General features: G+C 47.6%; 1 protein-coding gene across 1 annotated transcript; it reads left to right on the forward strand.

The window, feature by feature from the left end:
- Nucleotides 1-105: 105 nt before the first annotated feature.
- Nucleotides 106-26,326, forward strand: PRR15L (proline rich 15 like). Its single transcript, XM_060255756.1, has 3 exons — nucleotides 106-188; nucleotides 5,749-5,845; nucleotides 25,657-26,326. Exons 1-3 carry the CDS (start codon nucleotides 116-118, stop codon nucleotides 26,006-26,008), a joined length of 522 nt encoding a protein of 173 aa, XP_060111739.1. The 5' UTR covers nucleotides 106-115; the 3' UTR covers nucleotides 26,009-26,326.
- Nucleotides 26,327-26,709: the final 383 nt, after the last annotated feature.

A 26,709-nucleotide genomic window follows, 5' to 3' on the forward strand; every position in this document is an offset into this window, starting at 1 on the left:
AAAGCTCTGAAGAAAGCCACGTCTCCCGCTTTCTAATTGGCTAGAGAGGGAGAGGGCAGACGAAGTGGCAGGGCTAAGTAGAAGCTACGAGGAAAGGAAGGAAGGAGTGCTGGCGATGACTGGCCAGTGGGTGGCGCTCAAAAGCTGCAGGCGCACGATCTTCCCTTTTCTGCTTTCGGTGAGCGCAAGTTAGATTCTCCGTCTAAAAATGCTTTCTTGGGAGAAAGCCACGTTGACTAAAACGGGACTCATTACTGAATGGACCTGATTAAGAGTGCTCCTGTAACCTATATACCAGGTGTGACCAAACTTAACGTAAGAGCCACATAGAATAAATGTCAGGTGTTTGAGAGCTGCAAAACTCTCAGGTGTTGGAGGGAGGGAGGGAGGAAGGAAGTAGATGGGGAGAATCGGAAAGAAAGCAACTTTAAATGCATACTCCAAGCTAACAGCTGGCTTGGCTTAGAAGAGTGATTTTATGAGACAAACGCCTTCTCAATGCTGGCCAACGGGGCAGTGGGGGCTTCAGGTGCCACACAATAAGAACATAAGAGAACGCATGTTGGATCAGGCCAATGGCCCATCCAGTCCAACACTCTGTGTCACTCAGTGGCAAAAAAAAATTATATATATATATACACACACACACACACACACTGTGGCTAATAGCCACTGATGGACCTCTGCTCCATATTTTTATCTAACCCCTCTTGAAGCTGTCTATGCTTGTAGCCGCCACCACCTCCTGTGGCAGTGAATTCCACATGTTAATCACCCTTTGGGTGAAGAAGTACTTCCTTTTATCCATTTTAACCTGACTGCTCAGCAATTTCATTGAATGCCTACGAGTTCTTGTATTGTGAGAAAGGGAGAAAAGTACTTCTTTCTCTACTTTCTCCATCCCATGCATTATCTTGTAAACCTCTATCATGTCACCCCGCAGTCGACGCTTCTCCAAGCTAAAGAGTCCCAAGCGTTTCGACCTTTCTTCATAGGGAAAGTGTTCCAACCCTTTAATCATTCTAGTTGCCCTTTTCTGGACTTTTTCCAGTGCTATAATATCCTTTTTGAGGTGCAGTGACCAGAATTGCACACAGTATTCCAAATGAGACCGCACCATCAATTTATACAGGGGCATTATAATACTGGCTGATTTGTTTTCAGTTCCCTTCCTAATAATTCCCAGCATGGTGTTGGCCCTTTTTATTGCAATCGCACACTGTCTTGACCTTTTTAGTGAGTTATCTACCACGACCCCAAGATCTCTCTCTTGGTCAGTCTCTGCCAGTTCACACCCCATCAACTTGTATAATATATGTGAAAGTCAATAAGCCACGGTTTGGCCACCCCTGACCTTTACAATAGTAAGAGTAGTGTAGTGCTTAGGGTGTTGGATTATTGCTTTGAACAAAGTTAGTCCACTACCAGTTTGGTGTAGTGGTTAAGTGTGCGGACTCTTATCTGGGAGAACCGGGTTTGATTCCCCACTCCTCCACTTGCACCTGCTAGCATGGCCTTGGGTCAGCCATAGCTCTGGCAGAGGTTGTCCTTGAAAGGGCAGCTGCTGTGAGAGCCCTCTCCAGCCCCACCCACCTCACAGGGTGTCTGTTGTGGGGGAGGAAGGTAAAGGAGATTGTGAGCCGCTCTGAGACTCTTCGGAGTGGAGGGCGGGATATAAATCCAATATCTTCTATCTTCTTCTTCTAGCACCTTTAAGACCAACAAAGTTTTATTCAAGGTATAAGCTTTCGGGTGCATGCACACTTCCTCAGATACATAGAAATGGAAGATAACTGTTCGGATTTACAGACTGAACAGTAAATTAACATGTCACATGATAAATATATTTTAAGATATGTGGAGTCCAGCTTTCTCACTTGATCATAAGTGAGTCGGTCTATCGACAGTCACAGGGGTTGCCAGCTCCAGGTCGGGAAATTTGGGGTGTGAAGCTGGTGGGGTTTGGGGAGGAGAAGGACTTCAGTAGGGTAAAATATCATAGGATGCACATTCCAAAGTGGACATTTTCTCCAGGTGAACTGATATCTGCTCCCCTGGAGATCAGTGGTAATAATCAGAGATCTCCAGCCATCACCTGGAGGTTAGCAGCTCCAGACAGATGGGACATTGAATAAACAGTGCGTTAGGATTAGGGTTGTAGACCCAATCAGAAGGGAAAAACCAAACTGAAGCAAAGCATTAATATGACTCATGATGCAAAATTCCATAGTAGTTTCAACAAACTTTTTAGGATTAGGGTTTAAGATGGAATTTATAGAATCAGAGCTGGAAGGAGCCATATAGGCCATCTGGTCCAACCCCCTGCTCAATGCAAGATCAACCTAGAGCAGGGATGGCCAAACTTGCTTAACATAAGAGCCACATAGAATAAATGTCAGATGTTTGAGAGCCGCAAGACAGGAAGGAAGGAATAGATGGGGCGGGAGGGAGGTGAAGGTGGAAAGAAAGCAACTTTAATTTTAAATGCATTCTCCAAGCTGCTGGCTGGCTTGACTTGGAGAAGTGATTTAAAGAAACAAGCGCCTGTTCCAAGCCAGCCAATGGGGCAGTGGGAGCTTCAAGAGCCACACAATATGTGTGAAAGAGCCACAGTTTGGCCACCCCTGACCTAGAGAATCCCTGACAAGTATTTGTCCAGCCTGAGCCACTGCTTCAAGACTGCTATTATTATTAATGCTGCTTGAAGACTGCAGTCTTAAGAACACTTTCTTGAGAGTAAGCTCCGTTGACTAAACTGGGATTTTTAGGCTTGGCTCTGGAATTGCTTTTCCAGGCCCTCTTTTGCTGATGTTGTGGGCATGCGAAGAACAGGCAGCCTTCAAGGCTCTTGAAGCTCATGTGAAAAACAGGCCCTAGAAAACGGGCTTGTATCAGCTTTCTGAATCTCTTTAACGGCCATGCAAGAATGCTGAGCTGACGGACGATTGCATTCCAGTCTCCTTGCACTTTACAATGCGTGTGCGATTTGAGTCCTGGAGACGTGGCCAGAGAAAAACATCTGATTCAACCTTTCACCCTCTCCTCCAGCAAGGAGATTCCTCCAGCAGTCCTCAAAGAGAGGCACTTTACATTTGAATTCACGCAGAAAGTCTTGCCGCATCCATTCAGTATTTTGTAAAATTGCCAGATCAGAATTTTCAGAAGTTTATTGTTAAGTTTGCTTTTGATTTCCCTTTGGGGGGAGGGGGATGAAATCTGGACTAATTTTACAGTGGCTGCTTTCCAGTCTGCAGGTGAGAGTTAATTTATTTGTTCAAACACACGGTCATAGCGAAACAGGGCTGGCCAAATCACAGGTACTGTAAAGAAGAAAAGCTTTCATTACGCATAGAGAATGCCTATATTAGAGTTGTAAGACACGTATGCGAGCCATCCAAATTATCTGACAATCTCCCTGCTGTTCTATATCTGGTGGCCCCCTTGGCAAGGGCTGCCAATTGTTTGAATAAATTTACAGCTTCTGGGCAGCACTTGTGAATTATAATGCTATCCAGAGGTCATTTCGTAGAAAAAAGAGGTGCCAGAGCTCATTAGCACAACTGATTTGCAGAACTCATTTGCACATGCCATACAACTCTGACATCACCAGAAGGTGTACTAAATTATAGCAGCATCTACCTTAAAATGCTTCTTGAATTATCATTGTCATAAATATAATTATACAATTATCATTGTATAAATCGAAAATTAAATAATAAAACCTTACACCCATCATACTTTTAAAATGACTTTGTCCTATGTGGCCACAGTGGCATGAGGAAGATTTCCATCCGTCTGTTTTACATGTTTTGGTTATTTCCCCATCTTCTGTGGGGGAAAATATGAGAAAGTTTGTCAAATCTTAGAGTTCAGCAAAATTCTCACAGGGGGTTTAAACAATGGAGCCCAGAAGCAAGTATTTTGGGTGGGGGTGGGGGTAAGAAGGAAAGAGCACAATAAAATTCAGAGATTCTGGAGCTCAACTCCTGTGAGCTCCTGCCCAAAATGAGGCCTGATGCTATCGGGGATTTGTCTTTGCTCACCAGAAAGCAGAAAATCTTTTCAAAACTGGACATCACGGTGGGTCTACTGAAGTTTGCCTGATTCTTTTATACTTTTGCTCAATCCAGGGGAAAGCTAGATAGGCTTAAGACTTGCTAAACTCCAGGTAATACCTGGAGATCTCTCGCTATTACAGTTGCTCTCCAGCCAACGAAGATCAGTTCCCCTGAAGAAAATGGCTGCTTTGGAGGGTGGACTCTGTGGCATTGTACCCTGCTAGGTTTGCTAGCCTCCAGTGGAGGACCTGGAGAGTCCTCACAGAATTACCCCTGATCTCCAGACTATAGAGATCAGTTCCCCTGGAGCAGGGGTGGCCATCGGTAGTTCTCCAGATGTTTTTTGCCTACAACTCCCATCAGCCCCAGCCATTGGCCATGCTGGCTGGGGCTGATGGGAGTTGTAGGCAAAAAAACATCTGGAGAGCTACCGTTGGCCACCCCTGCCCTATATCTTCTCTCCCCATAACAGACACCCTGTGAGGTGGGTGGGGCTGTGAGGGCTCTCACAGCAGCTGCCCTTTCAAAGATAACTCCTGTAATAGCTATGGCTGACTCAAAGTCATTCCAGCAGCTGCAAGTGGAGGAGCGGAGAATCAAACCTGGTTCTCCCAGAGTCCACACACTTAACCACTACACCAAACTGAAGGGGAATCTTGTAATCTTCAACATCCTGTGAGGCTCCTAGCCTTGGGAAGATCTGTTGAGGCAAGAGCGTACAGTGTGTAGGGTTGCCAGATGTGTTTTGGAAAATATCTGGAGATATCTGGATCCCAAGTGGATCCAGGAGAGGGCGGGGTTTGGAGAGGGGCCTCAGGACGGCACAATGCCCTAGAGTCCACCCTTCTCCAGGGGAGCTGACCTATGCCAGCTGGAGATCAGTTGTACAAGCAGGAGATCTCCAGGCCCCACCCGGAGTCTGGCAACCCTCACACAATTGAACAGTCCTTTCTTCAAATAGAGACCCGTAAAGCGAGGGAGAGGCGCAGTCTCCCACCGAAACGGACTAGGTATCTGGTAGGCAGGTCAAAAGGCAAGAAGGCAGGCAGGGAGAGAGCTAGAGAAAGAGAAGGAGGAACCGGTCTGACAAGTGGCCGGGCCACAATCTGCTTTGATTAATTCTTTAGAAGGAAAGAATAGATGTTAAAGGACAATAGTCCTAACCGGCAGCTGGAGGCCTTAACCCTTTCATGGCAAAGTGGACTCCTAGGGAGGCTTTTTGCCCAATGATGGGAACCTCTTTCAGCCCAAGACTTCTATTCCGAACCAACCCCTGACCTTTGCAAGCAGGGAGTTCCAAAGGCTACTGCTGAAACTGCGTCATTTCTCAAGTGTAACAGGACTCAACTCTACCTGGGAGGTGTTTGTTTATGTATTTGGATACTGATGCTCTGCTCTGCTCCCCAGCAGGGACCCGAAGCAGTTTACAACATCATTCTACTGTTGCCCAAGCAATTGTGAGGATCTCCCACAATTATGACAGACACTTTGGAGGAAATGGCATTTGCAGAGAGTGGGCTCTCTGGTGTCTTACCCCACTGAAGTCCTTCCCTTCCTAAAACTCCACCCTCTCCAGTCTCTACCCCCTCCACCTTGGGCCTAAGGTAGTCAGTCCAATGATCTTCTATCCATATCAGAGAGAAGATTCTCCCAAGACCCCATCTGACACTCTTTGCCTTTCTTTTTACAGATCTGCGCACACTTGGGCGCACACCTCGATGGCGCAGGAAATGCTTTCGACTCAGCAGTTTATATGGGTCTGCAAGAAGTGCTTGCAAAGAACATGGGTCAGTGATGATGATATTGGATTTATATCCCGCCCTATACTCTGAATCTCTGAGTCTCAGAGCGGTCATAGTCTCCTTTACCTCCCCCCCCCCTCACAACATACACCCTGTGAGGTGGGTGGGTCTGAGAGAGCTCTTACAGCTGCTGCCCTTTCAAGGACAACTCCTGCGAGAGCTATGGCGGACCCAAGGCCATTCCAGCAGGTGCAAGTGGAGGAGTGGGGAATCAAACCCGGTTCTCCCAGATAAGTGTCTGTGCACTTAACCACTACACCAAACTGGCTCAGTGTGCTGAGTCCCTTTCTCCATCCCTCACCCCACTGCCAAGAAATCCAATTCTGTACCCAGAACAGATTAATTATGTAGCTGACACATAAGGTTGCCAGCCTCCAGGTGGGGCCTGGGGATCTCTTGCTTTTACAACTGTTCTCCAGCTGGCAGAGATCAGCTCTCCTGGAGGAAATGGCTGCTTTGAAGGGTGGACTCTACAGCATTGTGCCATGCTGAGGCCCCTCCCCTCCCCGAACTCTGCCCTCTCCCGGATCCACCCCCAAAGCCTCCAGGTATTTTCCAACACAGACCTGGCAACCCTACGATATGCAAATCGGCATGATTTTGCATGATTTTAGTCTGCTATTCATAGAGAGGGGTCATCCCATCCGCTGTCTGGAAACAAGTCTGTTGAAACCAGCAGGATCATTTCGTAGAAAAAGAGGTGCCAGAGCTAATTACCACGGCTCATTTGCATATGCCACATGCCCTTCATATCACCGGAAGATGTACTAAATTAATATCAGCTCAGCATCTACCTTACTTTTTAAATTACTTTCTCCTACATGGCCACAGTGGCATGATGAAGATTTCCATCTGTCTGCTTCATATGTTATTTGCCCCCCCTTTTTTTGTGGGGAAAAATATTAGAAAGTTTTTCAAATCTTAGAGTTCAGCAAAATTCTCACAGGGGGTTTGAACAGTGGAGCCAAGAAGCAAGGTGGGGAGGTAAGAAAGAAAGAGCACAATAAAATTTAGCGGTTCCAGAACTTCACTCCTACCCAAATGAGGCCTGCCAACAAACAAGTTGAGTCCAGGAACCAGGAAATAGATCCTCTGCTGCTTTCCCTATTCTGGGGAGACTGGTGGGTAAACCTCCAGGCGGTGGCTAGAGCTCTCCAGGCAACAGAGAAAATGGCCGCTATAGAAGGTGGATTCTGTTGCATCATGCCCGTTGAAGCCTCTCTCCTGCCCTCTTTAGGCTCCATACCCCAAATCTCAAGGTATTTCTCAACCCAGGGCTGGCAGCTCTACTAGTGGGGTGGATGCCTGTCTCTCCCACCTCCCACAAGCACATTAGAGGCTTGGGTAGGGTTATCAACCTCCAGGTAGGGCCTGGAGATCTGGAATGACATCTGATCTCCTGAATACAGAAAAAAAAATGGCAGCTTCAGAGGGTGGATAGTATGATAAAGCACAGAGTCTAGAAGAAACTGAAGTCCTAGAGAGATATCATGTCCCTACTGAGCTCCCTCTTCTCCCCAAAAAGTGACCTCCCTAGATACTCTCCCCAAATCTCCAGGAATTTTCCAAACATGAGTTTTGAACCTTGTCAGTCTTGCTGCTGAAACTTTGCGAAGGGCTGTGCAAGCTGATGAAAGCTAATGAAATTATTTTTTAAAAAAAACAATGAAAGCTATGCAAACATAGTATCACAGCTGGTGGGCACAGGCAGGTTTGGTAGTCTACGGAAACCTCTGTCATGCCCTGCCCAGTGTTAGGCTACAGATATGAACTGGGTGCATGGGTATCTCTTACCCAGATGCTCTTTGCCTGCTTTGTGTTTTGCCCCTATTTTGAAAAGATAAGATGCCAAGCAATGTGATGGGGAAGAAGAGTAGGCTAGAATGGTGATATGCCTCTGGTGTCAGCTGTACCATCACTTGCCACAAAGTCTTGTAGGTTTTTAAATAAGCAAAGCAGGCTGATCTGTACTGGATAAGAATAGACACAAAGCTGGCATTAACAGTACTACTCTAAGCAGGTCTTCTCGGAATAAGTCTACCAAATTAGTATCTCTGCCAGGAAAGTGGTTTTAGAACTACACTGTAAACAGTGGGAAGGTGCAGAAACCACTATGGCATAAGAGTACCATCTCCCCAAGTCACTGTGTCATTGGCCTCCAGGTTACATAACGGTGCCCCTTATCCATTTCCAGTGGGAGGGCTTCCATGGATCCTCCCCGTCTGCTTGAGGCTGCTCAAATGAGTGGTGGGAGGAAATGACAATGTGGAAATGGCATTGCACAACACCACAAGAGCATTTCTTGTTGAAAAGCCAGAAGTGATGTGACGCTCTAGGAATCCCTCAAATCTCTATGGTAACGACCATAGAGATCAAAGAGATTCCTAGAGCGTCACTGTGATGCAGTGACCTCACTTCTGGCTTTGGCCAGAAATGACAGCATACAATGCTATTTCTGCCTATTTGCCTAACGAGACCCTCTTGCCAGTTGTAACTGGCTGGCTACTCTCAAGTCACTACTCTCAAGGGTGTGTTCACACAATGAAGTTGGTCACTTGGATTTCGAAAACATCACACAGTAATTTGCATGTGCAAAAATGCTGTCAGAGGTCAAACGCTGCTGATAAACATTTCATATCACCTGTCATTTTTTTTACTCGTTGAGAGCCAGGGCAGATGACCCAATTAAAAGAACACACCGTATAATTCATATAACAAGCAACGCAATAAAACAAGATTACAAAATTGGAGGAAAATGCAACAAAAATAGTATTCAATACACAGAAAAGAGCATACAATATACAGTAACAAAGCTGGGTTACAAGCTTAGGAAACAATGCCATCAAAAATTGTGAAAAACATGGAATAAACAATAAAATGAAAACTCCTCTAAAATTTTCACAGAGGTAAGTTTAAATAACTTTTAAAATAACTTTAAACAGATGGAGTTCTGCACAATGTGGTGTTGTGGTCAGAGCATTCAAAGTTGATAATAGGGAGTCCAGATTCAAACCTTGGCTCAGCCATAAGGAAAAAGGCTAACCACAGGGAGTAGGGTGGCCAGGTCTGTGGTGGAAAATACCTGGAGACTTTGGGGGTGGATCTGGGAGAGGGCAGGGTTTGGGGAGGGGAAGGGAAGGGCCTCAGCATGTTCCAATGCCCTAGAATCCACACTTCAAAGCAGCCATTTTCTCCAGGGGAGCTGATCTCCACCAGCTGGAGATCAGTTGTAAAAGCGGGAGCTCTCCAGTCCCCACCTGGAGGCTGGCAACCCTAATTAGGGAGTAAGGGCCATACTAGGTGTTCCCTTTTTGGATGAACTGGATCCAGGTTCTCCTGATTGGAGGGGAGCTAATTTTTCAAGTTCCATAGGAGCCTAACTTGGATTGGGACCATTATGTGGGCAGCTTCCCTCCCTACGGTGTTTTCCTGACCCCAGATGGCCTTATGTGGGCGTTGTTTGTCCTGCTTGGAAGCTGTATGTGTAGGGTTGCCACCTCTGGGTTGGGAAACACCTGGAGATTTGGGGGATGGAGCCTGGGGAGGGCGAGATACAGCAGAGCATAATGCATTAGAGTCCACCTTCCAAAGCAGTCATTTCTCCATGGGAATGGATCTTCCTTGTCTGGAGATCAGTTGCAACAGGAGATCTCCAGGTGCTGTCTGGAGGTTGGAAACCCTGTGCGTGTGTCCTATTCTGCGCATGTGCAGCAGCTCCAGAATGAGCAAGAAACTTTCCCCCAGGTATGTTTTGGCTCAGGAAAACACAGGCAAGGCAAAAGACCTCTTCCCCTCGCACTGCATTCCTGAGCTGAATTGGCCCCTGTGGTCTTTTGAAAAGCGGTTGATCTCAGGCCACTGTGTGAAAGTTACTTATTAAGAAACATATTATTTGGCCCTAGCAGCGCAGTCCTTAACAAAGATACACCCTTCTCAACCAGTGAGCTCAGAAGAATCTGATTCTGCTTAGAATTGCATTATACCTGCCAGGGGACTGAACTTTTCTTTGCAAGAGAGACATTTGCTGTTCTGGAATTTGGCCCCTGGTGTCTTGAGGGGCGGGGGGGGGGGTGTTTCTCTTTCTTTCAGGCGACATCAAAAGAAGCAGCTTGGGGGCAGCAAAAAACCATACCTTGGTTCGGATTCCTCCCCCCATGAATATTCAAAACTCTCTCCGGCCCAGCCTCTGTTGGCTCTTGTTTATTTTAGGCGGGAGCGGCCAGCTCTCAGGTTAACCTTGACATACAGAAGGAGAGGGAGAGAGAGGCGCAGCACAGCCAGGTATGTGGCGTCTGGGCACACCTGTGTCCCAAGCCCCTGAGATGTGAGAAGCGCGCTGCTCTGGGCTGCAGGGAGCCAAACCTGCCAGGTTGGCCCCAGAGATCTGCCCCCCACCGTCTGCCCCCCTCTTTGCTTCATGTCGCTGTTGGCCAAGAACAACTGAACTGGGAGACCCAAGTGTGGGAAGGAGTGGCGAAGAAGACCGACAGAGAACAGGTACGTTGCCGGGAGGGAGGGAGGGAGGGGAAGGAAAGCTGAACCACTCAAGAGGACCTGGTGCCTCCACAAATGTTTAATTGATCACCGCAGCAGATGGGAGACCTGAAGACAGAGTTTTGACTCTGTGGATCTATATGAGACGCCAGTCCTCGTCCTTGCAAGCACCCCACCTGAGCCAGGTAGACTGGGACAGGACACAGTCGCTCCACTTCCTCGACCTCCCTGTGTTGCCCTGGGGGAATAAAGCGAGATAAAGGACAATCTGTAGCTCGCCTTTGAGATAAGATAGGAAGGCAAATGAAAAACATGGGCAATGCCAGGGAACCCCTTTCAGAGGTTGTAGGCTGGCAGATCAGGGGTTTTCTCCTGAAAGTCTCCTCCATTTGAAGTGCTGGTTTATATATGGTATATGGAAATTTAAGATATAGCATATACTTTAAAAACATATTATTGTTGTTTTCTGTACACAAATAGAAAAGAGTTTAAAAGGGGGGAAGAAAAAGAAGAAAAAGGGGGGGACAGTCAATAGAAAAAAATCAGAGAAACATCTCTTTAAAAATTTCAAAAATTTTCTTGGCAACAAAACCAAATATACTCACTTATTATTACTATTACAGTAGATACATGATAACTTACTCATTACCAATTCATCAGTCATCCTAGTTTTCAAAATTTTAAAGTTTTCTTTACTCCACAGATCATCAATTCACTTTTTTCATTTGCATGCAGAAAGTCTGGAAGGGGCTTCCAATTGCATACGTTTGGATATACAAACAGATGTGTTGAGGTCCATCAGTAGCTATTAGCCACAAGGTATAGATGGAACATTCTGTCTGGGGCAGTGATGCTCTGTATTCTTGGTGCTCAGGGAGGGGGGGCAACAGTGGGAGGGTTTCTGGAGATCTGGCCCTGCTGGTGGACCTCCTGATGGTGCCTGCCTTTTTTGGCCACTTTGCGACACAGAATGTTGGACTGAATGGACCATTGGCCTGATCCAACATGGCTTCTCTTATGTTCTTAAGTTTTTCCACTCTTTTCATTAAGAAAATCTTTTAGACGTATTGTGAAGAACAGAGGTGGCCAAACGTGCTTTACGTAAGAGCCACAAAGAGTAAACATCAGATGCTTGAGAGACACAAGACATGAACGTCAGATAGAGGAAGGAAGGAAGGAAGGAAGGAAGGAAGGAAGGAAGGAAGGAAGGAAGGAAGGAAGGAAGGAAGGAAGGAAGATGGGGAGGGAAAGCTGGAAAGAAAGCAACTTTAACTTTAAATGCATTCTCCAAGCTGCTGGCTGGCTTGACTTGGAGATTTAGAGAAACAAATGTCCAAGCTGGACAATAGGGCAGTGGGGGCTTCGAGAGCCACACAATAAGTGTGAGAGAGTCACATGTGACTCCCGAGCTACTATTTGGTCACCCCTGGTGTAGAACTACATGAAGCTGCTGTCTACTGAGTCAGACCCCTGGTTCATCAAGGTATTGCCTGCTCTTACAGGCAGCTCTCCAGGGTCTCAGATGGAGGTCTTGCACATCGTCAAGACATCGCACCTGCTTCCAGATCCTTTAAACTCAGAGATGCCGGAGATTTATGCAATTTGGAGATGCCGGGGATTCTGTATGGAAATCAGGTGCCCTGCCTCTGAGCTAGAACCCCTCCTAACTCTTTGGGTTTTGCTGTACCGTCTTTTAATTTTTTGCACATTAAAAACACAGGAGCTCCTAAACCCAAGATCATCTCTTGAGGTAGTGCTTTTGCAGCAAGGAGATTACATTTTCTGACCAAAGTGCAATTCTTGTGTATTGCGGGCAGTGTTACACTCCTCCCCCCACCAACAGTGGGTGTGAAAAGCCCATGCGGAAAATGGCTGGTCTGCCATCTCTGTGTGTAAAAGTGCCATCAAGTCACACCCGACTTACGGCAACCTTGGAAGGTTTTCAAGGCAATTTACATTCAGAGGTGACTTGCCATTGCCTGCCTCTGCGTAGCAACCCTGGACCTCCTTGGTGGTCTCTCATCCAAGTACTAACCAGGACAAGGACAGACCCTGCTTAGTTTCTGAGATCTGACTAGATCAGGCTTGCCTTGGCCATCCAGGTCAGGGCAGATCGAGTGTTGCATTGTTATTCACAGGTTTGTTATGTTTATTTCTGTCATGCTTTTGAGACTGTGCTCCTTTGAGCCCAGGATGAAAAGAAGGCTATGCGTTCTTTGGCTGCTTCCTGAGCCCTTCTTTGATCCGGGGAAAGGCGTACAGGAGATCAGGTCAGCACAGCCCAGAAAATTCAAAGGCATTTGCAACCTCTCAGCCGTTGAATCCTAGAGACTGCGTTTCTCTGAATGACCGGGATTTCTGAGCTATGACCGCATGTCCTCGGTGTATGCCCACAAGGACAATTTGTGTAGTTTGTTGGGGAAACAATGAGGGTGAAAACCATAGATTTAGTGTAGACATTGCCCAAGACAAGACTGTGCTTAAAAGGAAGAGCCTTCATTTCTTTCTTTTTTTTACCACCTCCACTTTCTGCCAGTGTGGATGATAGCAATGGGAGAATATAAGAACATAAGATCAGGCTACTGGCCCATCCAGTCCAACACTCTGTCACAGACAGGTCAAAATCCAGGCACCATCAGGAGGTCCCCCAGTGGGGCCAGAAGCCCTCCCACTGTTGCCTCTCAAGCCCTAAGAATACAGAGTATCATTGTCCCAGACAGAGTGTTCCGTCTGTACCTTGTGGCTAATAGCCGCTAACAGACCTATGCTCCATATAAGAGCATAAGAGATGCCATGTTGGATCAGGGGAGTGGCCCAGCCTGTTATCACAAAGTGGCCAAAACCCACATGCCATCAAGAGGTCCACCAGCGGAGCCAGAACTCCAGAAATCCTCCCACTCTTGTCTCCAGCGGAGCCAGAACTCCAGAAATCCTCCCACTCTTGTCTCCAACGGAGCCAGAACTCCAGAAATCCCCCCACTCTTGTCTCCCCAAGCCCCCCAAGAATACAGAGCATCACTGCCGCAGACCTAGTGTTTCAGCCACTGATGGACCCCTGCTCCATATGTTTATCCAGTCCCCTCTTGAAGCTGTGTATGCCTATATCATAGAATCATAGAGCTGGAAGGGACTTCCAGGGTCATCTAGTCTAACGCCCTGCACAATGCAGGAAATTAAAAAAATATCTCCCCCTAAATTCACAGGATCTGCATTGTAGCCACCATCACTTCCTGCAGAGGATCTGTAGTCTGTTTCTTCAGAACGGCTTGCCACTAAATCTATTTCTTGCCCAGGGCCCTGGGCCCTGAAAGCACTGCTGTCAATTTTTTTTTTTTTTTTGGGGGGGGGGGTGAAGAGGGACTCACTTCTAAGCATGTTCCCATTTTTGGCACCTTCTTGCAAAAAAATTCTACAGTATGTTTCCCCTCCCCAACATTATACGCAAGAGCTCGGATCCTATGAATGAGTCCTGTCCATGCTAGATAGCCTTGCCGCAGAGCACACCTCCCCTTCTGTTACCTCTCCCATTTCCCCAAGATCAGTGTTTTTCAATGAGTCCTTGCACACGTGGAAGTGCTGGCAGAAGCTGACGCATGCGCCAAAGCAGTCTAGTGCGTGCAGAACTCGCACACCGGATCCAAGCCAAGAATCCCATATCAGTTAACAGTGTACACATTTAAATATTATTTGTGATATTTTTGTTTAAGCAGCATTACTGAGCAATGCATTGTACTTCGTATCCGTTTCGCGCCTTGTGCAGAGGCAAACCCAAATTGGCCACTGGAGAGACAGTCACAAGCCTCCAGGGAGGGGCAGCTGTGTTCCCGGCATAACAACCAATCTCCTGGTTAGAGAGATCAGTTCCCTAGGAAGAAATGATCTCTTCAGAGGGTAGGCTGTATGGTATGGCATGCAGTTCACCCTCGAAAGCTAGGACGTACCATAGTCTAGGACAGGGGTGGCCAAACTAACATCAGATGTTTGAGAGCCACAAATGGCAGATGTTTGAGAGCCGCAAGATTTCAGGAGGGGAGGGAAGCAAATAGATGGGGCAAGGAGGTGGAAAGACAGTAACTTTAACTTTAAATGCATTTTCCAAGCTGCCTGCTGGCTTGGCTTGGCGAAGTGATTTAAAGAGAGAAATGACTTTTCCAAGTCAGCTGATGGGGGGGGGGGGCTTTGAGAGCTGCACGATATGCGTGAAAGAGTCACATGTGGCTTCCAAGTCGCAGTTTGGCCACCCCAGGTCTAGGAGAATAAAGCAACTTTAACTTTAAATGCATTCGCCAAGCTGCCAGCTGGCTTGGTAGTGATTTAAAGAGACAAATGCCTTCTCCAAGTTGGCCAGTGGAGCAGTGGGGGCTTCAAGAGCCAAATATGTGTGAAAGAGCCACATGTGGCTCCCGAGCCACAGTTTGGCTACCCCTGCTTTCTATTTTCCACCTCTCCCTCCCCATCTGTTTTCCTTCCTTCCTTCCATTCATGTCTTGTGGTTCTTAAACATCTGACATTTATGTATGTGTCTCTTAGGTTAAGCAAGTTTGGTCATCCCTGTTCCAACATGACATTGCTCCCTTGCTGTGGCTCCCTTCCCAGGCACTGACCCCAAATCTCCAGGAATTTTCCAAATCAGAGTTGGCAACCTTACAGAACATCCTCCTCTAGATCACTCTGCCACCTTGTCCCTCTGGGCCTCATGACCCACTGGCCTAATGACCCACTTTTGGGCACTGGCCCATCGTTTGAGAGCTATGCATGTTTACATAGATACTTCCTAGATCAGTGTTTCAACAGGATGTTGAAGATCTTACATAGCTGAAGAAGACCTTACATCAAAACAGTTTATGGTTTTGTGGGCATGGTAGATCTGCTGTTACTAGAATTGCCAGATTGAGGTTGGGAAATTTCTGGAAATTTTGGGCTAGAACATGGGAAGGGCAAGGTCTGGGGAGAGAAGGGATCTCAGCAGGGTATAATGCCATAGAGCAGCCATTTCCTCCAAGAGAACTGCTCAGTAATCTGGAGAGCAGTTGTAATTCTGGGAGAGGTTAGTAATCCTATTGAAATGGGTAGAGTTGCCAGCCTCCAAGTGGGACCTGGGGATCCTCTGGAATTACAGCTACAGTTGCCAGGTCTTACCTGGCTGTTGGCGGGGGATGAGTCTCTATGGTGCCATAGAGTTTCTACCCAAATGCTAGAGCATCCCTCATGCGATATGCCTGGTGACAAAGCTTTTCAGGGGTGAGGATTCCTCCACCAGCCAGCTCTGGACTGGTGGGATGGAGGTCTCGAAACCTGGGGAATCCCTGCCCCCAGTGGGAGGTTGGGAACCCTAATTACAGCTCATTGCCAGACTAGAGAGATCAGTTTCCCTGGAGAACATGGCTGGTTTGAGGGTGGACTCTGAGGCATTGTACTCCACTGAAGTCCCTGCCCTGTTGCTGGCTGTCCAGAGGAACTGGTGGGCCACTGTGTGAAAGATAGATTATTGGTCTGATCCAGCAAGGCTCTTCTTATGTTCAACCCAGGCTCCGTCCCCCACATCTGAGGACTTTCGCAACCTGCTTCTGGCAATCCTACCCCCCCATCCCCTGCTGGTGGCTGGGGTGGGGGAACCTGGTAATCCTGGAAACAGGGCCAAAGATCGGGAATAAAATGTGTACACTTTTCTAAAGCCCAGCCTGACCTCCAAACCCATTATCAAGAAGCGGTTTATTTAGGTCATGTCAGAAATGAGACAGCTTTTCTCCCCATGACTCATGAGACTGTACATACGAGAGAGTGTGGAGGTGTGCATACTGGAAGTTTGTACCGGGCCTGGAAAAGTGTGCCTGGCCTCTGCTTTGAGAAGGCTTTTCCTAGGATGCATCTTATTTATTTAGGAGGTTTTTATACTCCTTTTCCAGAGTCCTGCACAAGACCATGTACACTAAAATGACATAAAATAGCACAAAACTCTCCATAAAACATTCTAAGACCAGAAACATGCTGTAAAAGAGCTGGAAAATAAAACCTCTTATTAAAAAATAAAGTAGTTGATTTTTCACCATATCAGGCTTTTTGATCCAGCAAGAAGATCCTTGCTGGATCAAACAATAGTCCATCTTGTAGGCTTGCCAGGTCCGTGTTGGAAAATACCTGGAGACTTTGGGGGTGGATCCGGGAGACAGTGGGGTTTGGGGAGGGGAGGGGCCTCAGCATGGCACAGTGCCCTAGAGTCCACCCTTCAAAGCAGCCATTTTCTCCAGGGGAGCTGATCTCTGCCAGCTGGAGGTCAGTTGCAAAAGCAGGAGATCTCCAGGCCCCTCCTGGAGGCTGGCAACCCTACCATCTAGTTCAGCATCCTGACTCACACAGTGGCCAATCTGTTCCTCTGGCGGGCCAACAACAGGGCACAGAAACCAAAGCCTTCCCCTGATGTTGCCTCCTAGCTCTGGGATTCACAGGATTACTGCCTCTGAATATGGATTCTCCCCTCAGTCACCATGGCCTGTAGCCACCGATAGACCTGTCCTCCATGAATCTATCTAATCGCCTTTTAAATCTGTTTATTCCTGTGACCATCACAACATTCTCTGGCAGCAAATTCCACATTTTAATCAGTCTCTGTGTCAAGTAGTGTTTCCTTTTGTCTGTCCTGAATCTACTGCACATCAGTTTCAATGGATGCCCTCAAGTTCTAGTATTCTGGGAGAGGGAGAAAAAGTTATCTTTGTCCACTCTCTCCACCCCATGTATAATTATATAAACCTCTATCATGTCTCCCCTTAGAAGAGATCTCTTAGAAGAGACCTTCTGTAGTTAGATTCAGCAAAATGTGCAGAGGAAGGGTGGTGGCTCAGTGGTAGAGCAATCTGCTGGGCACGCAGAAGGTCCCAGGTTCAATCCCCGCCATCTCCAGTTAAATGGAGCAGGGAGTAGATGATGGGAAAGGCCTCTGCCTGAGACCCTGGAGAGCTGCTGCCAGACTGAGCAGACCTTGATAGGCCATGGCTTTGGCTCGTTATAAAGTACCTTCACATGTGTTCATGTGCAAAGTAGGTCTGTTTCAATGGGACTTTATCTGCTATTGCTAATTTGGCTGCGGTGGCCTTAGGGTTGCCAAGTCCAATGGAAGAAATAGCTGGGGACTTTGGGGGTGGAGCCAGGAGACTTTGGGGGTGGAGCCAGGAGATGTTAGGGGTGGAGCCAATATCTAGGCTGTGACAAGCGCCGGAGGTTCCCGCGCCGCAGCCGCACTGTCCCTCCCTCCTCCTCCCGCTCGTTCTCCCCGCCCCTCGGCGGCCGCCTGAGGATGAAGGCCTGGGTGAAGCAGGTGGCGCGGGCATGGAGAGTGGGGCTGGGGGCTCGGGGCCTCCTCCTCGGCCACCAGCGCTGCCGCGCGTGGAGAAGCGGGGCTGTGCTGCAGAGCTCCCTCACCGCCCTGGGCCATGCCTGGCTCCACCGCCTCCGCCGCGCCCGCCCTCCTCACCGCGCTCCTTCTGCCCCTCTGCTGCGCCTCTGTGCGTGGAGAGCGGGGCTGCGCTGCGGAGCTCCCTCAGCGCCCTGGGCCGTGCCTGGCTCCGCCGCGCCCATCCTCCTCGCCACGCTCCTGCTGCGCCAACGCCGCCGGCCAGACCCTCGGCCGACAGCTCCTCCTCCGCCGCTGCCACCTCCTCCTGCTGCTGGGCGCCGGCGGGCCCGCCGCCTACGGCCTCACTGGGCGGGGAGGGGGCAGCAGCGGCGGCTCACCATTTCCCCCCTCTCCCCCGCTTCCATTTTTGGGGGGAGCGGGGGAAGAGGGGGGAAATCCTGGGGTCCCCCGCCAGGGCGGGAGGGTTGGGACCCCTAGGTGGCCTCTTGGAGGTTATTTTGTAAGTTCTGCTGAGTTTCGTTACAAAATGGAGATGACATTTTGTGAGCAGGTTTCATGTTGTTTTTACCTACTTGACTTCAGTCTTTCCTTTGTAACCAATGGAAGCTGCTTTGAGCACAGTTCAAAGCCAGGGCAAACGTTTTAAAAAGAGTAGGTAGGTAAAAGATTATTGTGTGTGGCCAAGAGCCATAACTATATAACAAAACAACTGCCCAAGCAATAATAAAAATAATGAGCAGTAGGCTAAGAACAGATCAAAGGAGGTCCTTCTTCACCCAAAAAGGAATTAACTTCACCCAAAGAGGAATTCACTGCCACAGGAGGTGGCGGCGGCTATAAGCATAGATGGCTTCAAGAGGGGATCGGAGAAACATATGGAGCAGAGGTCCACCAATGGCTGTCAGTTACTCTGTCTGGGGCAGTGATGCTCTATGTTCTTGGTGCTTGGAGGGCAGGGCAAGAGTGGGAGGGCTTCTGGAGTTCTTCTGGCCCCACTTGTGGACATCTTGATGGCACCTGGTTTTTGGCCACTGTGCGACATAGAGTGTTGGACTAAACAGACTGTTTTGATTACCAAAGCTCAATTGTGGAACACATAAAGTAAGAGGAGAGGGTTTTTGAGCTTGTGCAGAGTGTTTTTCCTTGCCATTGAACAACTACAGCTTTCACCAACAAGTCTGTGTTCAAGTGTGTACAGAATAGTCTTTCCAACTGGGTAACCAAAGCCATTCTCCCTAACTGGGATTAGGGGGGAGGTTTTTTTCTAATCAAGAACGCATGCCTTAAGGTAGACCTGGAACTCCAGGTCATAAGGGCATAAGAAAAGTGTCTCACACTAGAGTTGCCAGGTCTGACTCAGGAAATATCTGGGGACTTTTGGGGTGGAGCCAGGACTTTCCCATTCCCTTAATAAAATGACAATGCAACAGTCCAGACCAATAGTCCATCTAGTCCAGCATCCTGTTTCACACAGTGGCCAACCAGTTCCTCCGGACAGTCAACAACAGGGCATAGAAGCTGAGACCTTCCCCTGATGTTGCCTTCTGGCTCTTGGATTCAGAGGCTGACTGCCTCTGAACATGGAGGTTCTACTGCAAACACTTTGCATAGCTTTCTCCAGATACAGGGTTGAAACTGAGCCGTTCCTGCTTTGCTTTAGTGTGGAATTTTCCTCGTCAGCCTCTTTCTCCAGGAATTATTCGAATCATAGAGTTGGAAGGGATCTCCAGGGTCATCTAGTCCAACCCCCTGCACAATGCTGGAAATTCACAAATCCCCCCCCCCCCGGCCTAAATTCACAAGATCTGCATTGCTGTCAGATGGCCATCCAGCCTCTGTTTAAAAACCTCCAAGGAAGGAGAGCCCACCACCTCCTGAGGAAGCCTGTTCCACTGAGAAACTGCTCTGTCAGGAAGTTCCTCCTAATGTTGAGCCGGAGACTCTTTTGATTTAATTTCAACCCGTTGGTTCTGGTCCTGCCTTCTGGGGGCACAGAAACAATTCTGCACCATCCTCCATATGACAGCCCTTCAAGTACGTGAAGATGGTGATCATATCACCTCTCAGCCACCTCCTCCCCAGGCTAAACATGGCCAACTCCTTCAACCTTTCTTCTTAGTACTTGGTCTCCAGACCCTTCTTTGTCACCCTCCTGTGGACCTGTTCCAGCTTGTCTATATCCTTCTTAATATGTGGTGCCCAAAACTGAACACAATACTCGTTTTGGAATGGATACCCACAAACACACACACAGCCTTCCTTTAACCTTGTCCCCAATGTGTGCAACCCTGCACAGTTCCCGATGGCAGCACCGTTTGCTTACACACCAATCTTGAGAGAAATCACAGGGCGAGCGACACCTTCAGCAAACACGTGGGAGAGATCCTGATGGAGGCGGCTTTGGTCCGGGGAAGCAGCCAGGTTGAGAGAAACCAACCAGCTGCCATGATCGAGTGCAAACTGGCTTTTCTTGGAAAGATGATGCAAAGCAAAGGGCCCCTTTCCGGCCAGCTCTCGGATAACCGTTTTGCCTTCATAGCTTGTATTTCTGTGACATTTCAGGCCCAGCCAAATGTCTACCCTGACAGTTGTCAAGACAGGAAGTGGGTTGCTGCAGAACAATCAGAGGGTGTCCACTCCTGGGTCAGTCCAGAAATGGAACTTGCAGGAGACACAAGACGAAGTAGTGTACCTCCCCCTGATGTCAACATTTATCAACAATTGGGTCTGTGGTTCTGCGTGAGAGTAGAGCAAGGGCTGCCAGCTCTGAGTTGAGAAATACCTGGAGATTTGCACAGTGGTGACTGAGGAGGGTGGGGTTTGCGGATGAGAAGGACACTAATGGGGTATAATGCTATAGAGTCCTTCTTCCAAAAGCACCATTTTCTCCAGGGAGAGAGGGTGGTTCAGTGGTAGAGCATCTGTTTGGTAAGCAGAAGGTCCCAGGTTCAATCCCCGGCATCTCCAACTAAAAAGGGTCCAGGCAAGTAGGCATGAAAAACCCTGGAGAGCCACTGCCAGTCTGAGTAGACAATACTGACTTTGGTGGACCGATAGTCTGATTCAATAGAAGGCAGCTTCATATGTTCATATATCTCTGTCACCTGGAGATCAGTGGTAATCCCAGGATATCTTCAGCTGCTGCCTGGAGGCTGGCAACCCTAGCAGAGCTTTGCATGCAGGAGGTCCCTGGTTCAATTACCTGCAGCTCCAGGTAACAGGATCAGGTGGGAGGTGATGTGGAGGAGCTCAGATCTGAGACCCTGGAAAGCTGCTGTCAATCTGAGTAGAAGAAACTGCCCTTGACAGACCAAGGCTCTGACTCCTGTGTAGAAACAGGAAGGGAACCTGCAAGGACTTGCAGAGAATAAATCCTTCCCCCACATCATCAACCCCCATTTCTTTCCCTCTCAACAGAGGCACCGTTTCCTCTTGCCCAGTCCGATCTCCCTTTTTTCCTGCTCTTTGTCTGTCTGGGCAATTGTCCATTCGCCCCCTACATTCCTAGTCATTAGATTCTCCACCTCTTTTGCCACTGGCCCAACTAAAAGGGTTGCCAACCTTCAGATGGCACCTGGAGATCTCCCACTATTACAGTTGATCTCCAGGCAACCAACATCTTTCATTATAGCCAATTGCAATCACAGCGCTGTCCAAGATTTCAGGCTCTTTTGCTTGGTAATAGCAATGGTATCATTTCTGTTTATGGCTTTAGCTTTGGACTGACCTGGTTACTGACAATCGTACAGGTAATAAATATGCAAATTAGTAAATAAATGATAGCGATGGGTGATACACCTGTGCAGATAAAAAAACGCTGCAAGCAGTGTGACAACTAGAGTTGCCATTCTCCAGGTGTGTCCTGGGGATCTCCTGGAATTACAGTTGATCTCCAGACTACAAAAGTTAGTTCCTTTGGAGAAAATGGCTGCTTTGGAGGGTGGGCTCTAGAGCATTAGACCCTGCCGATGTCTCTCCTCCCCATACCCCACCCCACTCAGGCTCCACCCCCATAATCTCCAGGTATTTCCCAAATTACAAGTGGCACACCTATCCTTCAACCCACCCTACTCCAAGCTTCCCCTCTCTATAACACTTAGCCTTATAAGAACATAAGAGAAGCCATGTTGGATCAGGCCAATGGCCCATCCAGTCCAACACTCTGTGTCACATAAGAACATAAGAGAAGCCCTGTTGGATCAGGCCAATGGCCCATCCAGTCCAACACTCTGTGTCACATAAGAACATAAGAGAAGCCCTGTTGGATCAGGCCAATGGCCCATCCAGTCCAATACTCTGTGTCACATAAGAACATAAGAGAAGCCATGTTGGATCAGGCCAATGGCCCATCCAGTCCAACACTCTGTGTCACATAAGAACATAAGAGAAGCCATGTTGGATCAGGCCAATGGCTCGTCCAGTCCAACACTCTGTGTCACACAGTGGCCAAAAAACCCAGGTGCCATCAGGGGGGTCCATCAGTGGGGCCAGGACACTAGAAGCCCTCCCATTGTTGCCCCACCCAAGCACCAAGAATACAGAGCATCATTGCCCCAGAGAGTTCCAACAATACGCTGTGTCTAATAGCCACTGACGGACTTCTGCTCCATATGCTTATCCAATCCCCTCTTGAAGCCTCACAGTGTTTCTTCCCTCCCGTTTGCTCTCCTACCCCTCCTTTTTTTTTTTTACATCTTTGTACAGCATCTCAGGTTACCTGTTTTGTTTTTAGCCACAATGCCTGCGCATGTACAGATGTCACTGTTTTACTCTGGGGAGGGGACTAGCCGCTGTTTTTTTTTTTAAATAAATCCAGGTATTTGGTTTGCAGCAGTAGAACAAAGTTTGAGTCCAGTGGCACCTTTTAATATCAACATATTCAAGGCATGAGCTTTGTGTGCACTTCGGAGGAAGTGTGCATGCACACGAAAGCTTGTAACTTGAATAAAAGCTTGTTGGCCTTAAAGGCGCAGCTGGACTTTAACTTTGTCCCCCGGGTTTTACAAATTAGTTTCCATACTTCTTCTGCAAACTCCGTTTTGCAAAAAGATATACCCTGGCTGTGGGTTGTCACTAGGGGGGACAGGACCCGGCCCCTGGGCCACCAATGGGGGGTAGGATTGGCAGTTGCAGGCTGCAAAACTCCTGAAGATTTGGGGATGGAGCCTGGCGAGGACGGGGACTTCAGAGGGGTGCAATGCCATAGAGTCCACCCTCGAAAGCATCCATTTTCTCCAGAGGAACTGACTTTTGTAGTCTGGAGATAAACTGTAATTCCAGGGGATCCCCGAGGACATACCTGGAGGCTGGCATCCCTAGTTGTCACACTGCTTGCAGGGGTTTTTTTTTTTTATCTGCACAGGTGTATCACCCATTGCTATCATTTATTTATTAATCTGCATAGTTATTACCTGTACGATTGTCAACAAAGAGGTCAGTCCAAAGCTAAAGCCATAAACAGAAATGATATCTCAACTATTACCAGGCAAAAAAACCTTGACATCTTGGACAGCATTGTGATTTCAATTGGCTATAATGAAAGCTGTTTAACAGCTTTTGTTGTCAGCATTTGGGCTCAGAGTGCATTCTCCCTTCAGTCTCAGTAAACTGCATGAAAATATTTGTCCATGGGGAGGGATGGTAGTGGTGTACAAAGGGCTTTTTTGAACTCCTTTGCATATTAGGCTTTTTTGAGCTCCTTTGCATATTAGGCCACACATCCCTGATGTAGCCAATCCTCCTGGAGTTTATAGGGCTCTTAGCACTGGGCCTACTATAAACTCCAGGAAGACTGGCTACATCAGGGGACTGTGGCCTAATATGCAAAGGAGTTCCTGCTACAAAAAAAGCCCCGGGTGTAACAATTGCACCAATGTAGCGCATTTATCGATGGGAAATCCCAAAAAGATTTGTCTGGAACTGTGGCAGATACTGAAATCAAACAAAACCAGGCAAAGCAAACAACAACAACAAAACCCCCAAACAAGGGCCAATTTCCCATGAGTATGTTTCACTCGTTTTGGAAATGGCCATCTGGGGAACAGCTGAGGACTACATTCTGCATTCCATAAGCAGCAGCCAGAAGGTGCTTCCTGCATTCCCAGAACCTAGAAAAACTGGCCTCAAAGACAGTCAATTAAGTATCTGGTTTATCATTTACACCCTGAATGAAACCAGGTATTGCCCCATTGGGGGCTTACTACATGTTACAATTTTCCCTGGGTCAAAAGTTGAAGGCAGTAGCAGAAGAGGAAGATCCAATATCAGATGGACTGATTCAATAAAAGAAACCACATCCCTCAGTTTGCAAGACCTGAGCAAGGCAGTTAGGGTTATACCGTCATACCGTAGACCTTTATTGGCATTAATACAAGAAAGAATACAGTATACTATAAAGAATGCAGTATACTTTAAAACCAACAGTGACACTATAGAATATACAAACATTAGTTAGGGTTATAATGTTTGGGAGGACATTAATTCATAAGGTTGCCATAAGTTGGAAATGATTTAACATACACACACTCAACCCACATGAGCTTGCGAGTTCCCCACAGGGAACTGAGTCCTCAGATGCTTGTGGTCCAATTTTCACTGGGACTCTCTTGCCTAAAAACAAGTCTAGCTTGTCACCTAGTGGTACATAACAGTAAAAGTGTTCGAACTTCTGGCTGCCAGACAATTTTAGGTTCTCCTGGCTGTACTACACACAACCCAATACAGTGATTAATTGCACTGGCGCTCTAGCTGTGCAGGGAGAAAGGGCTTCAGCCCTCCCCACCCTTCTATTTTCCTGAACTGAAATCACCCTGGGCGGTATTATTTGCCATAGTAATGGGCTATAAATGTATTGAGAGGTACACAGTTTTCCCAGTGGGTAGAGCTGCCAACCCCCAGTTTGGATGCCCTCTGCCCACTTCAGGGTTATCAGAAAGCAGGTGGAGGAAGGAAATGACTGCTGGGCACTCCAATTATACTCTATGGAGACAGATTCCCATAGGGTATAATGGGGAATTGATTTGAGAATATCTGGGGGAATGACTTTTTTGAGGTAGAGGCACCAAATTTTCAGCATAGCATTTGGTGCCATGCCTCAAAACACCCCCCTCCCCAAGTTTCAAAATCATGGGACCAGAGGGTCCAATTTTATGAGCCCTAAAAGTAGGTGCCCATACCCTTCATTATTTCCAAACAGAGGGAAGGCATTTAAAAGGTGGGCAGTCCCTTTAAACGTGATGGCCAGAACGCCCATCAGAGTTCAATCATGCTTGTCACACCCTTGCTCCTGGCTCTACCCCCAATGTCCCCAAATATTTCTTGAGTTGGACCTGGCAACCCTACCTGCAGGGTAGACGGTACTCTTTAGGGCCAGCAAAATGGCTCAAGGGCAGCATTTAAGCACCCAGGCTCCATGATCCTGACTCTAATCAGGCTCCACAGATCTGGGAATTCAATTCTTGGTGGAGAAGTCCTGGCCAGACCCTGATCCAGCCAAGGACTCTACCACTTAAAAGGTTGCTAACCTCCAGGTGGGACCAGGAGATCCCCCAAGATTACCACTGATCTCTAGACTACAGAGATCTGTGTCCCAGGAGGAAAGGGAAGTGTTGCAGGACAAACTTCGTGGCATCATATCTCTGCTGAGCTCCCTCCCCTCCCCAAACTCCACTGTCCCAAGGCACCCTCCCCAAATCTCCAGGAATTTCCCAAGCCGACTTGGCAACCCAAGTTTCAAGTACTTAAACCCACAGATTAGGAAAGAAGTTTACCAACCCTGGCTCTTGCCTCAAAGGCCTTATGCTAAAAAAATCTTCAAAACTGGGATTTAGTGGAAGAGGCGTTACAGGATTTGGTATTTTTACCTCAGAATTCTAGACTTGTTCGATTGGGAAGAAGAACCGAGCAAAGAACCATCGCTAAACCCTGTGCTTTTCTTTTCTTACCCAAGGGTGCCGACGTTCCTCCAGACAGCCGCCATGGCAGAAAATAATTACAATTGGTGGAAACTGACTTTTCTTCGGAAGAAAAAATCCACCCCTAAAGTCTTGTATGAAAGCCCCGATATCTATGCTGTTGCCAGCAATGAGAACCAGCAAGAAGTTATGCTGGAGGACGGTGGCAGTGATGGAACTGGGGAACAGAAATTCAGCGCCCGGCTAGAGAAGATTGTTGACAAAAGCACCAAAGGCAAACATGTCAAGGTTTCCAACTCGGGACGCTTCAAGGAAAAGAAGAAAGTCAGGCCCATGTTATCGGAAAACCCCAATCTCTTTGTTGACGGTCCCAAGGATGAGAAATGACAGGGGTATGAAGGAGTGACATACCCTCGTACACCCTCAAATTTGAGGACCTTTCGCTGATCAGAAGGCGCCTCTGACGCATCCATGTCATTAATTCTGCCAATGCAGTTAACAAGGGGCTGTCTGCAGTCACAGATCCATGTCCCGATTTTCGCTGGAAAAGAAGAGAAATGAACTTTATTATTATCTTTTAATTTAAGGAATAAAGCGGATTGTATTTTTTAAAAAATGCAAGCTGGATGGGTAATTAACAGTGGGGAATGAAAAAATAAAACCAGTGGTCCAGCAGAATGCAAGACCAGTCGAGATGGCTTAAAACAGAGTCATTAATTTGTCCCAATCATCCTTTAGCCATTCTCATAATCAGATGTTTTGTTCCACCTTGGCGTCCTCGCTGCAATGCTGTCATGACTTTCAATGACTTCATCCATAATTTGTCCTGTTGTCTGTGTTTCCCCCCACTTTGCTGCAGTCTTTTCCAAACCTGGTTTGGTATTATCTTTCTGGAAAGATCACAATCAAAGAGCCTTTCAATGCCATGAGGGCAGGATGTGTGTTTTGCTCACACTGGCACTGTTTCCCTTGCCTTAGCCCCAGTGGCCATGCTCCTTTCTCCCCTAAATCTATAGCTCTTTTAGTTGCTGAGGATACACAGTCAGTGCCTTTCCCTTTATAATTCGGCAACAAAAAAGGGCTAGAAA

The sequence above is a fragment of the Heteronotia binoei genome, chromosome 15 (assembly GCF_032191835.1).
Source record: "Heteronotia binoei isolate CCM8104 ecotype False Entrance Well chromosome 15, APGP_CSIRO_Hbin_v1, whole genome shotgun sequence".
NCBI lineage: Eukaryota > Metazoa > Chordata > Lepidosauria > Squamata > Gekkonidae > Heteronotia > Heteronotia binoei.

Coding starts and splice junctions, on each gene's coding strand:
- PRR15L (XM_060255756.1), top strand. CDS start 116: ATGACTGGCCAGTGGGTGGCGCTCAAAAGCTGCAGGCGCACGATCTTC. Junction 189..5,748: donor TCTGCTTTCGGTGAGCGCAA/GTTAGATTCTCC, acceptor TTCTTTTTACAG/ATCTGCGCACACTTGGGCGC. Junction 5,846..25,656: donor AGTGCTTGCAAAGAACATGG/GTCAGTGATGAT, acceptor TTCTTACCCAAG/GGTGCCGACGTTCCTCCAGA.